At 42.6% G+C, this 20,287-nt stretch overlaps 1 protein-coding gene across 2 annotated transcripts; it reads right to left on the bottom strand.

Annotated features, from left to right (window-relative positions):
- Positions 1–12,873: 12,873 nt before the first annotated feature.
- On the bottom strand, positions 12,874–20,237 carry slc2a9l1 (solute carrier family 2 member 9, like 1). 2 transcript variants are annotated; one of them, XM_038969074.1, is made up of 12 exons: positions 20,102–20,237; positions 19,432–19,527; positions 18,999–19,159; positions 18,790–18,914; positions 18,511–18,640; positions 18,223–18,371; positions 17,756–17,943; positions 17,556–17,666; positions 14,326–14,427; positions 14,043–14,118; positions 13,775–13,902; positions 12,874–13,333 (listed from the first exon to the last, which is right to left on the bottom strand). In XM_038969074.1, exons 3-12 carry the CDS (start codon positions 19,061–19,063, stop codon positions 13,148–13,150), a joined length of 1,260 nt encoding a protein of 419 aa, XP_038825002.1. In that variant the 5' UTR covers positions 19,064–19,159; positions 19,432–19,527; positions 20,102–20,237; the 3' UTR covers positions 12,874–13,147. The 2 variants fall into 2 exon arrangements, with proteins under 2 accessions (XP_038825002.1, XP_038825010.1); XM_038969082.1 differs by having other exon boundaries at positions 18,247–18,371.
- Between the last annotated feature and the right edge of the window lie 50 nt (positions 20,238–20,287).

Here is a 20,287-nt window from a genome sequence, read left to right as displayed (position 1 = left end):
GCGAGAGAGGAGTTCTCATTTTGTTGACTGTTATGACCAAAACAGCTGCACAAACTTGAGACACATTTCTGTTCTGTCTTTTTCCCCCTGTTTTACTGAGCCCCTAGGCCACTGCAATTAAGTCATACCCGCAGAGATGCACATTGTCACCAAAGAAATTAGTAGTGGAAAAAAACAACCCCCTCTTTTGTCACCAGTCATCTGTGTATAAATCTAACGGAACACATGTTTCAAAACTCATCAGAGCACACAGCCTTACTTCATCAACCCAACCCATATATTTATTAATTTCGTTTACATATCTTCTCATCCCTGCAGGCCTTTACCCAAGGACAGAGGGGTTGTGCAGTCAGTGTGTGTCAATGGTTTGTGCTTAATTAAAGCTGAGATGAGAAGCACCACAGATTGTAAGCCAAATGCTTTCTGGGCTGCACACCATAGAGGAGTAGATAATCCCTGAGTTGTGTTGATGCAGGACAGTGGTCTGGTCCGCTGGGGGCCAGCTGACTCCAGGAATATTACACTGGAGAGAACAAACATCCCATATATGGCTCTGGGAAAGGGGGATACCTCGTCAGTTGTCCAACTGAATGTGTTCAACAGCAATATGTCTTCCGCATTTAACCCAACCCCTCTGAATCAGAGAGGTGGGCTGCCTTAATCAATGTCCATGGCGCCCAGTGAACAGTGGGTTAACTGCCTTGCTCGGGCAGGATGACAGATTTTAACCATGTCAGCTCGGGGATTTGATCCAGCAACTTTTCTGTTATTGGCCCAACGCTCTAACCACTAGGCTACCCTCTGGTAATAGCATCTTTGTTATTTGTCTCACTGAATGTTGTGGTCCATGTATTTACACAGTACATTCTTATGGGAATGTGGTTTGAATACTTCTATACTTGTGTTTGTCATAGGGAGTTTGTATGGGGCTTGTGAAAAGCACTGAATGTGTTGAAGTATGTAACATTCAAAGCATGCCAACTTGAAAACAGCGTGTGTCTTTCAATTTGCAGAATGAAGTTGATCATGCCTAAGCTAATGACGATAACATATTTCAAATGAAGCTAAACTGCTGCAGGTCAACAGAGTGAAAAGAAGTGTGATTGACCACCTGTTACTGAGGAGACTGCTAACAAAGGCATGTGTGTTATAAACTCAGCAAAAAAAGAAATGTCCTCTCACTGTCAACTGCGTTTATTTTCAGGAAACTTAACATTTGTACATATTTGTATGAACATAACAAGATTCAAAACCTGGGACATAAACTGAACAAGTTCCACAGACATGTGACTAACAGATTGAATAATGTGTCCCTGAACAAAGGGGGGGTCAAAATCAAAAGTAACAGTCAGTATCTGGTGTGGCCACCAGCTGCATTAAGTACTGCAGTGCATCTCCTCCTCATGGACTGCACCAGATTTGCCAGTTCTTGCTGTGAGATGATACCCTACTCTTCCACCAACGCACCTGCAAGTTCCCGGACATTTCTGGGGGGAATGGCCCTAGCCCTCACCCTCCGATCCAACAGGTCCCAGGCGTGCTCAAAGGGATTGAGATTCGGGCTCTTCGCTGGCCCTGGCAGAACACTGACATTCCTATCTTGCAGGAAATCACGCACAGAACGAGCAGTATGGCTGGTGGCATTGTCATGCTGGAAGGATGAGCCTGCAGGAAGGGTGCCACATGAGAGAGGAAGATGTCTTCCCTGTAACGCACAGCGTTGAGATTTCCTGCAATGACAACAAGCTCAGTCCGATGGTGCTGTGACACACCGGCCCAGACCATGACGGACCCTCCACCTCCAAATCGATCCCGCTCCAGAGTACAGGCCTCGATGTAACTCTCATTCCTTCGACGATAAACGCAAATCTGACCAGCACCCCTGGTGAGACAAAACCGTGACTCGTCAGTGAAGAGCACTTTTTGCCAGTCCTGTCTGGTCCAGCGACGGTGGGTTTGTGCCCATAGGCGACGTTTGTCTGGTGAGGACCTGCCTTACAACAGGCCTGCAAGCCCTTAGTCCAGCATCTCTCAGGCTATTGCTGACAGTCTGAGCACTGATGGAGGGATTGTGCGTTCCTGGTGTAACTCGGGCAGTTGTTGTTGCCATCCTGTACCTGTCCCGCAGGTGTGATGTTCGGATGTACCGATCCTGTGCAGGTGTTGTTACACGTGATCTGCCACTGCGAGGACGATCAGCTGTCCGTCCTGTCTCACGGTACAGACATTGCAATTTATTGCCCTGGCCACATCTGCTGTCCTCATGCCTCCTTGCAGCATGCCTAAGGCATGTTCACGCAGATGAGCGGGGACCCTGGGCATCTTTCTTTTGGTGTTTTTCAGTCAGTAGAAAGGCCTCTTTAGGCCTCTTTTTCATAACTGTGACCTTAATTGCCTACTGTCTGTAAGCTGTTAGTGTCTTAACGACCGTTCCACAGGTGCATGTTCATTAATTGTTTAAGGTTCATTGAACAAGCATGGGAATCAGTGTTTAAACCCTTAACAATGAAGATCTGTGAAGTTATTTGGATTTTTACGAATTATCTTTGAAAGACAGGGTCCTGAAAAAGGGACGTTTCTTTTTTTGCTGAATTTATCTGTTTGTCCTTCTGACTGACTCTCATGGCCAGTTTAGGGCTCATGAAGAGCATTCAGATGATTCTAAATAGAATGTCTGTAGCATGTGACTGCCAATTAACCAATGTTCCTGACATTCCATTGGCCCAGGTATGCACGGAACTCAGTCATGTGATGACGCTAAAGTTAGCAGACAGGGATTCATAGGATGAAACACAGAGAGTCTGAAATCCAGAGGCTGTTCCTGTATCATGACCATGACTGAATAAAACTAGCACGTTGTCCAGCGGTTAACACAGAACACATCTTTCTATTGTAGTGTGTCAGAGACTGTTCTGGGAACACTAAGCTCTGACTTGGTTAACTGGGAGGTATGCACATCATGGGTAGTGGCCAGATGGAAGGCTATCAGCTGAGACATAAAGACGGATAATTCTCCTGTCTGCTGAGATCCCTGAGGAAGGTCAGAAGCTATTAAGTGATCTTCAAGGCCAGCACAGAGAAGGCGCCTATCTGATGTATGTAGAGAGTACGGCACCAAATTACAGCTCCACTCAGAGGGGACTGAAATAGCCTGATTCAGTTATTTAGCTGGTGAATAGAAGGTGCGTGACAGGAATGCCTGAGGATTTTACTGGCCGTCTCCCCCTCGCCGTGTGTCCAATTACCATGGTAAGAAATCACCATAACAACACAGTCAGTCCACACAAAACAAACACACACACACACACAAACTGCACAGCGATAAAAGTAGCCTCATACCTGACCTTTGATAGTAGCTGACATTGAGATTGATGAATCAATCAGGAATTAAATGATTTCGTTAGCTGAGAAGAGATAAAACAATTAAAGGCTGAACTGTTATTTGTCAACCTCAGATGTAGATATTGATACAGAGAGATTTGCAGGCTTTCTCTATATTCCACTGACTAAAGCTGGATGTTTTTGGATAATTGGCCAATATGACCCATAATCCTGACTGCGGTTCAGGAACAAGGAGGGGATTTCATTCTCTGATGACCACCCAGAGTCCTCTCCTAAACAACAGGGCCCGCTCCCTCACAAAGTTGTGCATGAGTGCCTTTGGCTGTCCTGAGCCTGACCCATCTCCTGAGGATGTTGTGTTAATACAGGGTGACAGTTAGTAACCCCTCTATCTGGTATTAACTCCATCTGCTATACCTCAACTCACTGGGCATCCCCCCCACCCTGTACTGCTTTAACTCTTACCCAGTTTCAGATCAAAAACTGGGGGACATATTGGACCCACATCTCATTCTAGCTGCCCACCTACATACAAAGGTGAGAAATTGTGAAGTGTCCCATGAATTAAGTGAATTATACCAAAAGTGTTAGTCAAGGTCATAGCAGGTAAGAATTGGACCTCAACTCAACTCATTAACCTAAGCTTAGCTCCAACCCAGTCTTCATCAACAACACTTGCCTTAAACTGTCCTCCATCCACAGCCTTCTTTAACTCTCACTTTAATCCAGGCTTTAAAAGGCTCAGTGCAATTCTGTGTGTTATATCATATTGTACAACAGCTGATGAAACTAACACTGTAAAATTGTGAAAACATTTGATCAGTGTTATTTCTTGATAGTTGCTGGTTGAAAATACAATCTACACAGGACCTTCAAGTTTCACGTTTTATTTGTGAAATGCATGACTTGCAAGCCTTTCCCAACAGTGTAGTATTCAATATAAAAATAGTCAAACAAAACATGAGAAATAAGAAAGGAAGAAAAAAACTGGAGAAAGTAAGTTATACACAGGTACCAATTTTACAATTTGAAAGGATACTGTAGTAGTTGAGGTAGAACTTTTCAACTACGTACTACTATTTAGCTACTTTGCAACTACTTAGCCTGTTAGCTAACCCTTTTAGCTGACCTTCCCCTAACCTTAACCCTTTAACGTAACTAAACTTAGCCCTAACCTTAACCCTAACCCCTAGCCTAACTAACGTTAGCCAGCTAGCTACAGTGGCTTGCAAAAAGTATTCACCCCCCTTGGCATTTTTCCTATTTTGTTGCCTTACAACCTGGAATTAAAATAGATTTTTGGGGGGTTTGTATCACTTGATTTACACAACATGCCTACCACTTTGAAGATGCAAAATATTTTTTTCTTGTGAAACAAATAAGAAAGACACAACAACTGAAAACTTGAATGTGCATAACTATTCACCCCCCCCCCCCCCCCCCCCTGAAACAGGTTTCCCTCAAGAATTTCCCTGTATTTAGCACCATCCATCATTCCTTCAATTCTGACCAGTTTCCCAGTCCCTGTCGATGGAAAAACATCCCCACAGCATGATGCTGCCACCACCATGTTTCACTGGGGATGGTGTTTTCGGGGTGATGAGAGGTGTTGGGTTTCCGCCAGACAACATTTTCCTTGATGGCCAAAAAGCTCAAATTTAATCTCATCTGACCAGAGTACCTTCTTCCATATGTTTGGGGAGTCTCCCACATGCCTTTTAGCGAACACCAAAAGTGTTTGCTTATTTTTTTCTTTAAGCAATGGCTTTTTTCTGACCACTCTTCCGTAAAGCCGAGCTCTGTGGAGTGTGAGGCTTAAAGTGGTCCTATGGACAGCTCCTTCAGGGTTATTTTTTAGCTCTTTGTTGCCTCTCTGATTAATGCCCTCCTTGGCTGGTCTGTGAGTTTTGGTGGGCGGCCCTCTCTTGGCAGGTTTGTTGTGGTGCCATATTCATAAAAAATGTTTATAATGGATTTAATGGTGCTGAAACTTTAATAAAGTTTCAGATATTTTTTTATAACACAACCCTGATCTGTACTTCTCCACAACGTTGTCCCTGACCTGTTTGGAGAGCTCCTTGGTCTTCATGGTGCCGCCCCTTGCTTAGTGGTGTTGCAGACTCTGGGGCCTTTCATAACAGGTGTATATATACTGAGATCATGTGACACTTAGATTGTGGACTTTATTTAACTAATTATGTGACTTCTGAAGGTAATTTGTTGCACCAGATCTTTAGGGGCTTCATAGCAAAGTGGGTGAATACATATGCACGCACCACTTTTCAGTTTTTATTATTTTTTTCATTGCACTTCACCAATTTGGGCTATTTTGTGAAATACAAAATAAAAATCAATTTAAATGACAGGTTGTAATGCAAAAAAGAAAAAACGCCAAGGGGGATGAATACTTTTGCAAGGCACTGTAGCCACCTAGCTAGAATTCGTAATATATCATGCAGCATTTCCCTTCATAATGTGTTGTTTCCTGATCTGCCACATCCACAGTGAAACTGTGCCAGCTTGGGGCTGGGTAGTAATCCACAAATTAAACAACTGGGAGACATCTCATGGTAATGGAGAGTGGCACACCGGGTATCTTTATACCGCCACGATAGAGGGCTCCGTCTGGTTCATGGTGTCACGTCCCCAGGCCCTCTGGCAGTAACTCATTAATGAGCCCCAGGTCCCAGAGGGGGTCCCATCTGTGTGCCACCTGCACTAAATCACCACAACCAAAATCTCTCTCGCTCGCTCTCTTTAATAACCCTCTTTCTTTCGCTCTCTCACCCCCTCTCTCTCTTTCCCAGCATAATGGGTTGACCACTTTAGCCCTCAGATGTAAATGAGGCAGAGAGTGTCGGTGATGTTTTCATTCCAGGACATACTTTTCTGTATTCATCACCAGGCTGGCACTCATTACCTAGAGTGATTCATACAAGGTTGCCATTGCGTTGTTTGATCCCATCCCAGGTTATGGTTTTAAATCCTCTTTAAACTGTTATTGCACAATGCAAAAATGTTTGAGGTACTATGCACTGAGTGTACAAAACATTAGGAACACCTGCTCTTTCCATGATATAAACTGACCAGGTGAATCAAGGTGAAAGCTATGATCCCTTATTCATGTCACCTGCAAAATCCACTTCAATCAGTGTAGATGAAGGGGAGACGGGTTAAAGAAGGATTTTTAAGCCTTGAGACAATTGAGACATGGCCTTTGTATGTGTGCAATTCAGAGGGTGGATAGGCAAAGATTTTAGTTCCTTTGAATGGGGTATGGTAGTAGGTGCCAGGCGCACCGATTTGAATGTGTCAAGAACTGCAACGCTGTTGGGTTTTTCATGCACAACAGTTTCCCGTGTGTATCAAGAATGGTACACCACCCAAAGGACATCCAGCCAACTTGACACAACTGTGGGAAGCATTCAAGTCAACATGGGCCAGCATCATTTTGTTTTTGTTTTTTGCAGTGTTTGTCACGCATTTTGTAGATAATGTTGCTGCTACCGTCTCTTATGAGCGAAAAGAGCTTCTGGATATCAGAACAGCGATTACTCATCTCAAACTGGATGAAGATTTTTTCTTTAATGAGTCCGATGTGAAGGATATACTGCTTTGTCGAGACCAGGCCCAAATGCCATTCATCCGTGTGAAGAAAAGACTGATAAAAAGGGGGAGGAGTGCGGGGTGCATTGTGAGAATTCACCAGCGAGTAGGTAAACCACCACTACCCTCCGTATTATTGGTCAACATGCAATCATTGGAAAATAAACTGGACAATCTATGGTTAAGACTATCCTACCAACGAAACATTAAAAACTGTAATATATTATGTTTCACCAAGTCGTGGCTGGACGATGACACAGATAATATAGAGCTGGCTGGATTTTCCATGCATCAGCAGGACAGAGCAGCTACGTCTGGTAAGACGATGGGCGGGGGTGTGTGTCCATTTGTCAATAACTGCTGGTGCGAGATGTCTAATATTGAAGAAGTCTCGAGGTACTACTTGCCTGAGGAAGAAAACCTCATGATAAGCTGTGGACCACACTATCTACCAAGAGATTTCTCATCTATATTATTCGTAGCCGTCTAATTTACCACCACAAACCAATGCTGGCACTAAGGCCGCACTCAACGAGCTGTATAAGGCCATAAGCAAACAAGAAAATGTTCATCCAGAAGTGGCGCTCTTAGTGGCCGGGGACTTCAATGCAGGCAAACTTAAATCCGTTTTACCTCATTTCTACCAGCATGTCATGTGCAACCAGAGGGGAAAAAAACTCTAGACCACCTTTACTCCACACACAGAGATGCATACAAAGCTCTCCCTCGCCCTCCATTTGGCAAATCTATACTCCTGCTTACAAGAAAAAACTAAAGCAGGAAGTACCAGTGACTCGCTCAATACGGAAGTGGTCATATGACGCGGATGCTACGCTACAGGACTGTTTTGCCAACACAGACTGGAATATGTTCCAGTATTTATCCAATGGCATTGAGGAGTATACCACCTCAGTCACAGGATTCATCAATAAGTGCATCGATGACGTCGCCCCCACAACACTGAAGCATGCATGAGAGCACCAGCTGTTCCGGACGACTGTGTGATCACGCTCCCCATAGCCAATGTGAACAAGACCTTTAAACAGGTCAACATTCACAAAGCCGCGGGGCCAGATGGATTGCCAGGACGTGTACTCAAAGCATGCGCAGACCAACTGGCAAGTGTCTTCACTGACATTTTCAACCTCTCCCTGACCGAGTCTGTAATACCTACATGTTTCAAGCAGACCAACATAGTCCCTGTGTCCAAGAAAGCGAAGATAACTTGCCTAAATGACTACTGCCCCGTAGCACTCACGACCATAGCCATGAAGTGCTTTGAAAGGCTGGTCATGGCTCACATCAACACCATCATTCCGGAAACCCTAGACCCACTCCAATTCACATACCGCCCCAACAGATCCACAGATTACGCAATCTAAATCGCACACCACACTGCCTATTCCCACCTTGACAAAAGGAACACCTACGTGAGAATGCTGTTCATTGACTACAGCTTAGCGTTCAACACCATAGTGCCCACAAAGCTCATCACTAAGATAACAAACTATCATGGTCCAAACACATCAAGACAGTTGTAAAGAGGGCACAACAACACCTTTCCCCCCTCAGAAGACTGAAAAGATTTGGCATGGGTCCGCAGATCCTCAAAAAGTTCTACAGCTGCACCATCTAACCGTAAGGCGCTACAGAGGGTAGTGCGTACGGCCCAGTACATCACTGAGGCCAAGCTTCCTGCCATCCAGGACCTATATTCTAGGCGGTGTCAGATGAAGGCCCAAAGAATTGGCAAAGACTCCAGTCACTTAAGTCATAGACTGTTTTCTCTGCTACCGCACGGCAAGCGGTACCGGAGCGCCAAGTCTAGGTCCAAAAGGCTCCTTAACAGCTTCTACCCCCAAGTCATAAGACTGCTGAACAATTAATCAAATGCCCCCCCCCCCCCTTGTTTTACACTGCTGCTACTCCTACCTACATGTACAAATTACCTCAACTAACTTGTACCCTCGCACATTGACTCGGTACCGGTACCCCCTGTAAATAGCCTCATTATTGTTATGTAATTTTCTTGTTACTTTTGATTTTATTTATTTTTACTTTAGTCTATTTAGTAAATCTTTTTTTAACTCTATTTCTTGAATTGCATTGTTGGTTAAGGGCTTGTAAGTAAGCATTTCATGGTAAGGTTGTGTTCAGCGCATGTGACAAATAACATTTGATTTGATCCCTGTGGAACACATTCGACACCTTGTAGTCCATACCCCAACGAATTGAGGCTGTTCTGAGGGGAAAAAGGGGGTGTAACTCAATATTAAGAAGGTTTTCGTAATGTTTTGTACACTCAGTGTATATCAGTGTGGCCAGGAGGTTTCAGTCATATACTGTAGATCTAAACTAGGTCATTTTACGGAACTACCATGAATGCCTTGTAAGTTTTGTTTGCAATATTGTTCCTGAGTGCGCAACATGACGTAGCAGGGAAAACAGTAAATTACAGAGATTGGCCCACATTTCACCTGTGTGTCCCTGAGGAACAGCTACTGGAGCCGGCTTTTCCATTATGTGCAGAGGCAGGAGTTTATTGAAGCCAGTAAAAGTCCTAAAAATACCACCAGACATTTTAAAATGTTTCTTTCACGGTATGACCTTGAACAGTGTTTTTGGGATAATATATTTTTCACTTCAGCAAAATGGTTCTTTAGTGATCATATGAACTGACCTTCATGGTTGTCCTTCAAAAAATGTATTTTGTTGTATTGTGACGCATTGAGAAGCAGTATCAGTCAACCAAACCTATTTTTATCACTGATTCCCTCAAAAGATGTTAGTATGAATGTACACTGAACAAAAATATAAACGCAACATGTAAACTGTTGGTTCCATATTTCATGAGCTGAAAAAAAAGATCCCAGAAATGTTCCTTAATATAGCTGAGATCCCGTTAACGGGATCGACTTGACAACAGCCAGTGAAAGTGCAGGGCGCCAAATTCAAACAACAGAAATCTCATAATTAAAATTCCTCAAACATACAAGTATTTTACACTATTTTAAAGATAAACCTGTTGTAAATCCAGCCCCAGTGTCCGATTTCAAAGAGACTTTATGACGAAAGCACACCAAACGATTATGTTAGGTCAGTACCTAGTCACAGAAAAACACAGCCAGCCAAAGAGAGGAGTCACAAAAAGCAGAAATAGAGATAAAATTAATCACTAACCTTTGATGATCTTCATCAGATGACACTCATAGGACTTCATGTTACACAATACATGTATGTTTTTTTTGATAAAGTTCATATTTATATCCAAAAATCTTAGTTTACATTGGCGTGTTATGTTCAGTAATGTTTGCCTCCAAAACATCCGGTGATTTTGCAGAGAGCCACATCAATTTACAGAAATACTCATAATAAACATTGATAAAAGATACAAGAATTACACATGGAACTTTAGATAAACTTCTCCTTAATGCAACCGCTGTGTCAGATTTTTTTTTAAATTCACACCATGCTCTAATCTGAGTACAGCGCTCAGAGCCCAAAAGAGCCATACAGATATCCGTCATATTGTAGAGTCAACAGAAGTCAGAAATACTATTATAAATATTCACTTACCTTTGATGATCTTCATCAGAATGCACTCCCAGGAATCCCAGTTCCACAATAAATGTTTGTTTTGATCGATAACGTCCATAATTTATGTCCAAATACCTCCTTTTTGTTTGCGCGTTTAGTTCCAAAATCAAAATTGATGACGCGCAGGCCAGACGAAAAGTCAAACAGTTCCGTTACAGTTCGTAGAAACATGTCAAACGATGTATAGAATCAATCTTTAGGATGTTTTTAACATAAATCTTAACTAATGTTTCAACCGGAGAATTCCTTTGTCTGTAGAAATGCGATGGAACGCAGCTAACTCTCACAGGGACGTGCCTGAGTGAGCTCGTGGCACTGTGCCAGAGCCCTGACTCAAACAGCACCCATTCCCCCCTCCTTCACAGTAGAAGCATCAAACAAGGTTCTAAAGACTGTTGACATCTAGTGGAAGCCTTAGGAAGTGCAAATACGACCCCATAGACACTGTATATTGGATAGGCAAACCTACAAACCTCAGATTTCACACTTCCTGGTTGGATGTTTTCACCTGCCATATGAGTTCTGTTATACTCACAGACATCAAACAGTTTTAGAAACTTCAGAGTGTTTTCTATCCAAATCTACTAATAATATGCATATCTTAGCTTCTGGGACTGAGTAACAGGCAGTTTACTCTGGGCACCTTATTCACCCAAGCTACTCAATACTGCCCCCAGCCATAAGAAGATAAGCACAAAAAGCTTATTTCTCTAACATTTTGTACACAAATTCATTTACATCCCTGTTAGTGAGCATTTCTCCTTTGCCATCCACCTGACAGGTGTGGCATATCAAGAAGCTGGGGACAAGAAAAGGCCACTCTAAAATGTGCAGTTTTGTCACACAATACAATGCTACAGATGTCTCAAGTTTTGAGGGAGTGTGCAATTGGCATGCTGACTGCAGTTCGGCATTGTAACCAACATCAGTGGGCAAATGCTCACCTTCAATGGCAACTGACACGCTGGAGAACTATGCTCTTTGCGGATGAATCCCGGTTTCAACAGTACACGGCAGATGGCAGACGTGTGGGCAAGTGGTTTGCTGATGTCAACGTTGTGAACAAAGTGCCCCATGGTGGGGTTATGGTATGGGTAGGCATAAGCTACGGACAATGAACACAATTGCAATATGAAGGCCGTGAATGAATGCTGTGAATACCGTGACGAGATCCTGAATCCCATTGTCGTGCCATTCATCAGCCGCCATCACCTCATGTTTCAGCATGACAATGCATGGCCCCATGCTGCAAGGATCTGTACACAATTATTTGAAGGTATCTGTGACCAACAGATTCATATCTGTATTCCAAGTCATGTGAAATCCATAGATTAGGGCCTAATGAATTTATTTAAACTGACTGATTTCCTTTATATGAACTGTAACTCAGTAAAATCTTTGAAATCGTTGCATGTTGCGTTTAGATTTTTGTTCAGTATATTACTGTGCCACAGCGTCTGTGCTGTCATGCCTTGAATTAAGTTGTTTTCACAATGCAGATTAACTCTGCCATCTGTTGAGAACTTGGTGTCACTACAGCACAATAAATAAACCAATATGGTCTATCACGAACGCTGAATTTTGTCATATTTAAGCATTCATCTTCCCAAGATCAATCTACTATTATTTACAGTTGAAATATACCACATTGCACTTGTCATGAATATTGTTTGGTCTAAGTCCAACCCTTTATTTGAAACATATGCTCAGACGGAAATACCTCCTATACTGTATGTGTCCATGATAGTTACCTCAGTCAGCATTTTCCATTAAAGAGTAAAAACAGCCCATTGGCCAGGCAGGCAGGTCTGAGGAGAAACGGTTAGGCGTCACTATGGTACCTCTAGTTAATCCCCTCTAGAGATAACGCACAACAGTGGGACGCCGAGGAAACATCACTCCCCATCCCTGAATGGGAGCTGTGCACCTAGTGCCTTTAACTGCGAATGAAGACCAAGTGCCTGGCAGCAGCTGGCAGCCAGTGATAAGGGGGAGCCCCTCAAAGAGCCAGCAGGTTCACAACCATACTGGAAAAGTCAATTCCATCAAAGACCCAGCCACATCATTATGGGAGCCAGTTCTCAAAGAGCCAGCTAAGAGGCTGAGGGAGTCCCCCACGTGGGCCATGGGCATCGGTTAACAGGGTGTACAGGATTCTTACTAATGAGTCCGTAAGAAGTCAGACTTGGGGAGGATTTTATGTGGTATGAGATATAAAAGATAAAGAGTACATTTTTGTCCTAGAAAATGTATAATATGAACCTTCTCAGGAAAACAGACCATCAGACCAGACCATATGGCTTGTAAAAAAGGTTGGAAACAAGTAAATTAAAGATTATTTGAAAAGTAATTTTATTATAATCAATAGGTCTCTAAAAGTCATTCAGATGCATACATTTTTTTATATATACACCTGCATTGCTTGCTGTTTGGGGTTTTAGGCTGGGTTTCTGTACAGCACTTGGATATCAGCTGATCTAAGAAGGGCTATATAAATACATTTGATTTGATATATGCTGTGAGTGCACATTGTATGAAGATATGATACAAACTAAACAACTCAGAGTGGGATAAATCTCAGTTAATTTGCTATCAACAGTTTTCATAACCTTGTCTCCAGGGTCTTGTCATCTGAGAGGGGGTTTTCACACAGTGTGATGTTTTTAAACTCCTCTGAGATCTCCAGGAGGGTTTTCCCCTTGGTCTCCGGCAGGTAGAAGAAGATGTAAAATGACGCCAACAGACACATGCAGGCAAACAGCACGAAGCTGACTGATTTTAGTAGCTCCTGTGGTACAGAGAAGAGGCAGGCAGGTGAGTTCCTATAGTTACAATAACCAGGGGAACAACTTGGACAGTTGGCTGAGAGCCTGTGATTAAATAGTCCTCTCCTAATGTTCTACTCATGGCTACAGGAAACCTTTGTTTCATTTGATATAATTCCACTTATGTCTAAATTAGAGCTCTGCTGTTTTACAGACTGGCTGAGACAAAGGTAATACTGAGATAATAAAGAAAAGTTTTAATTGCAGTGTCTCAATGTAATGTTCAAAGTATGGAATTACTGTATGCCTGGTATCTCTGGGGTATCAAACTGTCATAGTGAAGAACAATGTGCTTTGTGCTCAGGAAATGTCATTGTATCTCAATTGGTATCTTTGAAAGAATTATAAAACTGTGCAAGCATTATAAAAGCATAATACAACACTTCATTCCAAAATGGACTTACGATAAGAAAAGGGAAAACTAGTCCCAGCACAGCAAAGCCAAGCCAGCGCAGGATCCCAGTAAACACAAACGCTGCAGGCCGACACGATTGGATAAAGATCTCATGTGTGAGAGACGGCAACACTCCAGCTAGGAATAGCACAGGCAACAGGAAAGGAGGCATCAGATCAATCACCACTGATGATCACAGCAATGTAATGTTGGTATTTTGTCTATACTTTGTTATTGTATTTTTACTAACCCATTCTGTGGTTTGATATTAAACATACCTGGTCCTCCTCCATAAAAAATGACAAAGAGGAATATCAAGCCAACAGTGCTGTATGGAATCCAGAAGCTGTAATCCTATAACAATATTGTTAAAACAGAATAAATTATATTTTATTGTATGTTTTCCATGCACATGGAACAACCACCACTGTTGCTGGGGAAGTTGTGACCAAGGGGATTTGGGACACATTCTAATGTGGTACACATCCATGTATCATCACTTAGGTCCTCTTACTGTATATTTATCACAATGCAGGAGAGTTGAAAGGTCAAGGGGCTCACCTTTAGATTGAGAGTGATGGTGATTAATATCATGATGGTAGACATGGCCCCAAAGCCCCCCCAGAGTAGCGCTCTCCTCCCCACACTCTCGATCAGCAGGCCCTAGGGATGAACGGACACAACAGAACTTATCCGGAACCTTCCCCATCCATCACTCCCTCCTTCCCGTCGCACAGGGGATGGCAGAGCCAGAGGAGCTCAGACATGATTTACTGTTTAGGAGCTCAGGAGGGGCATTCACATCTTAGTGACAAATATGTTCAACCTGTAGCGGAGCTTCTGTACGGTAGGCACAGGCAGTTGATTCCTGCACGGGGACAGTGTTTCTTCCTGTATGGTCACTCTCCTACTGTTCACTGATTACTTTTGCTTATTAGTCCTTATCACGGTTGCCTAATGACCACTTAACGAGTGACATTTTCACATTAATTAAAATGGGCTCTACTTTAAACCTTTTTACCCTAGGTCAGGGGTGGGCAAACCTTTTGGCTCAAGGGCCACATTAAGTTTATGAAACCGGGCCTCCCGGGTGGCGCGCTAGCTGTGCCACCAGAGATTCTGGGTTCGCGCCCAGGCTCTGTCGCAGCCGGCCGTGACCAGGAGGTCCGTGGGACGACGCACAATTGGCCTAGCGTCGTCCGGGTTAGGGAGGGTTTGGCTGGTAGGGATATCCTTGTCCCATCGCGCACCAGTGACTCCTGTGGCAGGCCGGGCGCAGTGCCAGGTGCTTCCTCCGACACATTGGTGCGGCTGGCTTCCGGGTTGGATGCGCGCTGTGTTAAGAAGCAGCTTGGTTGGGTTGTGTTTCGGAGGATGCATGCCTTTCGACCTTCATCTCTCCCGAGCCTGTACGGGAGTTGTAGCGATGAGACAAGATAGTAATGACTAACAATTGGATACCACGAAAAAGGGGGTAAAATTTTAATATATTTTTTTTTTTTTAAGTTTATGAAACCAAGTGAAGGGCCACATACTATATGCGTGACAAAACATGTGAAGACTATTCATTTTCAAATTGACACACATCTACTAGTGTACATATGCTTGCAGAACAATTTACCCTTGTACCATCTCTACCCTTGTTTTTTGTGAGGCAATTTTTCACAAAATTGATATCATTTATAACATGACACAGTCAAACACACACACAGATCCTGCATCTCTACCCTTGTCTTGCCTACCCCAGTCACAGTTATTTGAGTCATAATGTGAATGGGTCTGGTCACCTCTCTTGGCAAGGGCATCAAAGTCTGGTGTCATCTTTGTTGTAGAGATTCAGAACATAACAGCTGACAAGTGGTCATTTGTTAAATTTGACCTGTGACAGGATTTGTTGTAATTCATGACTGAGAACATTTGTTCACACACATGTGGACCCGAATAAAACAAGCATCCTTTGGGCGTGTTTTTTAATATTTGTAAACTTTGTTTCATTCAGTGAGCCATAGAACTGGACTATTGTTGCTGTTTTGTACTTCTCCTTGAAAGCACTGTCACATTGGATGTCGATGTGTCCGGTGGTGCTTTCTCACTGTCGAAAGTGCTACTGTATGTCTCAGTGTGGGTGCGTTCAGTGCAGCCAGTGTCAGAAAATGAGCGAGAGGCCGGCTGCTCATTTGTCTGGAGAACTACATAAGTTTGGCTCGGAATGCTTTCACATTGGAATACAGTTCATACACAAAAACACAATTCCCGTGCAGTTTCACATTTAGATCATTCAGATGCCCCAATATGTCCACACCGAAAGCAAAGTCGCCCAGCCAGTCTGTCTTTCAACTCAAAGAAGTCATCAGCTTTACCAACCGTATCAAGGAACATACCGATGTCCCCTCTCAGTTCCCGCACACGGCAAAATACTTTCCCAGGCTTAGCTAGCGCACATTTGAATGATACATTGAGTAGCTGCATGAACTGACGATGTTTAAGCCCCCTCGCCCGTATAAAGTTGAACTGACGATGTTTAAGCCCCCTCGCCCGTATAAAGTTGACAAGTTTTATAACCACTTTGACAACATTTTCCAGCTTTAACACACTTTTACACAGGGCTTCCTGATAAATAATACAGTGAAGAAATATCAATTCCTCAGAGTTTCTTATTTTACTTTGTCTTGTAATTTTTTTAGTAGGCCAATGTTTTTACAGGTTAGATTTGGTGATCTATCTGTTGTGACGTTTGTCAGTTTGCTCCATGGTAGATACATTTTTTCCAAGCTGGCAGATATCCTGTCATATAAATCAGAGCCCCTGGTTGTTCCCATCATTGATTCCATCGCAAGAAGTTCCTCTGTTATTTCAAAGTTCTCATTTATTCCTTTGACAAAAATGTAAAGTTGAGAGGTGTCTGATGTCAGGACTCTCATCCAGTGCTATAGAAAAAAGATTGAAGCTATCTGCTTTTTTCTTCAACTCTGAGATTAGCTCCTCACCTATCACTTCCACACGCTTGGTGATGGTTCTGCGTGATAAGCTAATTTTCTCAAAATTGGCTTTTACTCTCAGGACAAAGTATATCAGCAGTCTCCACCATACACTCGTTCACAAACTCTGCTTCACCAAAAGGCTTGCTATGCTTTGTGATTTTACAGTCTTACAGTCTTGAGTAGAGCACCGTTTTGTAAACATATTTTGTTGAGCTTTTAAGTTTGTGGCAAGTTTTGAGGTCTTCTTGCCTTTTCCTGAGAGGACAGATTGCTAGCGTAGTTAGCATGCTTGCTTGAAAAATTTGGATTGAGATTATATTCCTTAAAAACGGCAACACTTTCTTGGCATATCAGACATACCGCCTTATGTCCAATATTAGTAAAAAAGTATTTTGCTGTCCATTCTTCTTTAAACACACAACATTCAGAATCCCACTTTTCAAATTTTCGCAGCACTTATTTTGTCAAAAGCTGTCAAGCAATGAATTGGCTATGATGACTGAGCGTATTCTGAATCTGACTGACTGTAGGCCCAAATACAGAGCGCGCTGCCAGGCTACAGCGCCATCTATTGGAAGTTGTTTGTATATCACGGAATGAGTCATTTTAGGCCAAAAATCTTAAATATAATAATATTTAATACATTTCAAATATGTCTTGCAGGCCGGATTGAAGTGCCCGGCGGGCTGGATACGGCCCGCGGGCCGTACATTGCCCTAGGTACATAGTGATGACCATGCTTTGTAGAAGTTAGAGGGCTATCGTAGTGTACCCCCTATAGTGTAGCCCATGTTACCCAGCAGCACTCACACAGGTGATGGAGGTGAGGACCTCAGACACTCCAACACCCAGAGTCACATAGCGGATCTTATCCAGGGGGATGCCTGCCTCCTTGAAGATGTCAAAGGAGAACACACTGATCTGAGGGTGGAAGGAAGAAGATGAGTAGGATGCAGAATGTACAGTATTAGGTACAGTATGAGATAAAAGACAGAGGGGGCTGTGCTTACTGCGGTGATGCCAGAGAACTGGATGCAGCCGTATACCACCACCATGGTGATGAGCTGCCATCGTACGCTCCTGTCTCTCAGCAGCTCCAGGAGACTCTTCGAGGTCTCGCCTTTTATGGAAGCCTGCTCCAACACCATCTCTGTCATCTCCAGCTTGTACTCACCCCTGCCCCACAGACTCTGCAGAGCTGACACACACACACGTTTCTGAATAGGATACAACAAGTAACTAAAGTCTCCTCAGCTGTATAGAATTTGAGCCCAGCTATTTAGGCATTGGCCAATCTGTCAGCTATGTGTAATAATATAGGTTTATGTATTTAGATTCAGTGTAATGTAGTACTGTACATCATTTCTAAATTTGCAGACAGTACTCAATGTTCTGAGTATGATTGTTGCTACTTAGAATGGATCCCTTTGGACATAAAGAATTTCAATCTCGGTGACTATGAGGAAACACAAACTACCTTTTTTGCATGCCTCTGCATTACCATTTTCTATCAATAAGTATCTTGGGGCCTCAGGGAAGAAGGGCAGTGTTAGCAGCTGTACCACTGAGAAACATGTTGAAACACACAGTAGGATGTTCCAGCTATCCTCACGACCAAGAATCTCCCTGAGAAAGTTGAGATAAAACATCAAGTCAGAGCATATTTCAGGATATCCAATTTGGCACACATTGATAACCATAAGTTTAATGTGATACTTGATGTTTTTGTCTTTTAAAATGTTGAAATTCAGAATGAGCACTGTACCTTAGTCCAAAAAATTGTCCTGACAGTTTACCAATGGAGATGAAGGTAGCAGATGTTAGTGTTACCATGCCCCTTATCTTTTTGGGTGAACTCTCACCCAGGTATATTGCATGGATATTCCCTCCTAAACCTGAGATTCACAAACAAGAATAAAAAAATCAATGCTATCAACACTAAGATATAAGGCCATTCCGTGATTTTATTTTACCATGGCTAAATGATCCATAGATGAAAACTAATCTGTATGAAATGAAAGGTGCAACATCACATTGGTAGGACCTGCAGTGAATCCAAACAGAAACCGAGCAATCAGGATCATCTCAAAGGAGTTTGCCCCCCTACTGGTGAACATGATCACTGCAGCAACAATGCTGACAACATTGTTCCATATCATGGCTCTCTTCCTGAAGAAGAAATTAAGAAAAGTTTGAATGAAAAAGTAACTTAAATTGAGATAAATACAGATTATAAAAATCAGTGCAACTCACCTGCCAAACCTCCCAGCAATGCACCTGACACTCATAGAGCCCAGGAGACCCCCCACAGCATACATAGACACTATAGCTGACCAGAGGAGTTTGACTGTCTGTGCCGGTGGGGTTTCCTCATATCGCCCAGTCCAACTGCTATTGATGAAGCTCCAGATGTACTGCAAGCAGACCGACATGGTTATGGAAACAGACAGTCTACAACCCTGGTGAAGTAGGCTAGGTGTTCATTTGAGCATGATTGAATATGCAGATTTAACTTGTGTGAGAGGAAAACAAGATATTCATAAACCTTGAACACCATGTTATATTTCCTAGGTATTTCTTGCCATGGGAAAAGTAGTGTCAATTCCACACTCATCCAAACATATTTAGTATCATGCTTTTTAATAAAAATGAGTGTGTGGGGAATCAATGTGCTGATGTCTCTTACTGGTGAAGGGGAACTGATGACAGTAACATGGAACCCATTTTGAAAAGATCCGCCAATACCCAAAATGATTATGAAGACTAGAGCATTACCACGGGTCTGTAATGGAGAACATAAACGGGTAAACATTTTACAATGAAAGTTATAGGTCGACACATATTTAATGTCAATGAGGTATATAACCTCAATCAATAATGTATCTATTAAAAACATTGACACAGAGAAGGCATGGATAGACTACTATGTAACCTCTCAACATTGCTTCTCTTCCCTGTTTAGCTGAGTCATTGTGCTCAAAGATTTGTCTAATTTGTACCTATTGTGATTTTATAACCCTTTCATACAGCAATTAATTATGTTATAGCTATAAACGTGTTGTTTGTAATAAGAACCTCATTTCTTAATAGATTTTTAAAATGTTCAACAGTAACATTTTTGCTTATGTTACCTTTGGATCAAATAACAGGAAACGGACTAATAATAATACTTATATCCCGTTTCAATAATAATATTAAAGGTTGCCTACCAGGTGCCTCAACAAAGTCTCCATTCTGTATATCTTGAGAGTTCCATGTAACACAATTATGTCTAACGTTACATGTCCACCTGACATTTGCTCTGTTAGACATTTTCAGGAATAAGATTAATATTTTACATCTCAGAGGGAGCTTACCTTTCAACCACTGAGTCGCTGTCACAGTAGGCCTACTCGTCTCTGTAGAAAGTAAGAAAGCCTATAAACCATTTGGCAACATGTGTTTAATCTGAGTGAAAAGTTGTGTACTTTGACGTGAGATAAATTGGCATACTTCGTGTGCTCGGCGGACAATCACTTATTAGCCAGACGAGGGCAGCACCA

The sequence above is a fragment of the Salvelinus namaycush genome, chromosome 2 (assembly GCF_016432855.1).
Source record: "Salvelinus namaycush isolate Seneca chromosome 2, SaNama_1.0, whole genome shotgun sequence".
Classification (NCBI taxonomy): domain Eukaryota; kingdom Metazoa; phylum Chordata; class Actinopteri; order Salmoniformes; family Salmonidae; genus Salvelinus; species Salvelinus namaycush.
This window is presented reverse-complemented; position numbering and strand designations above follow the sequence as displayed.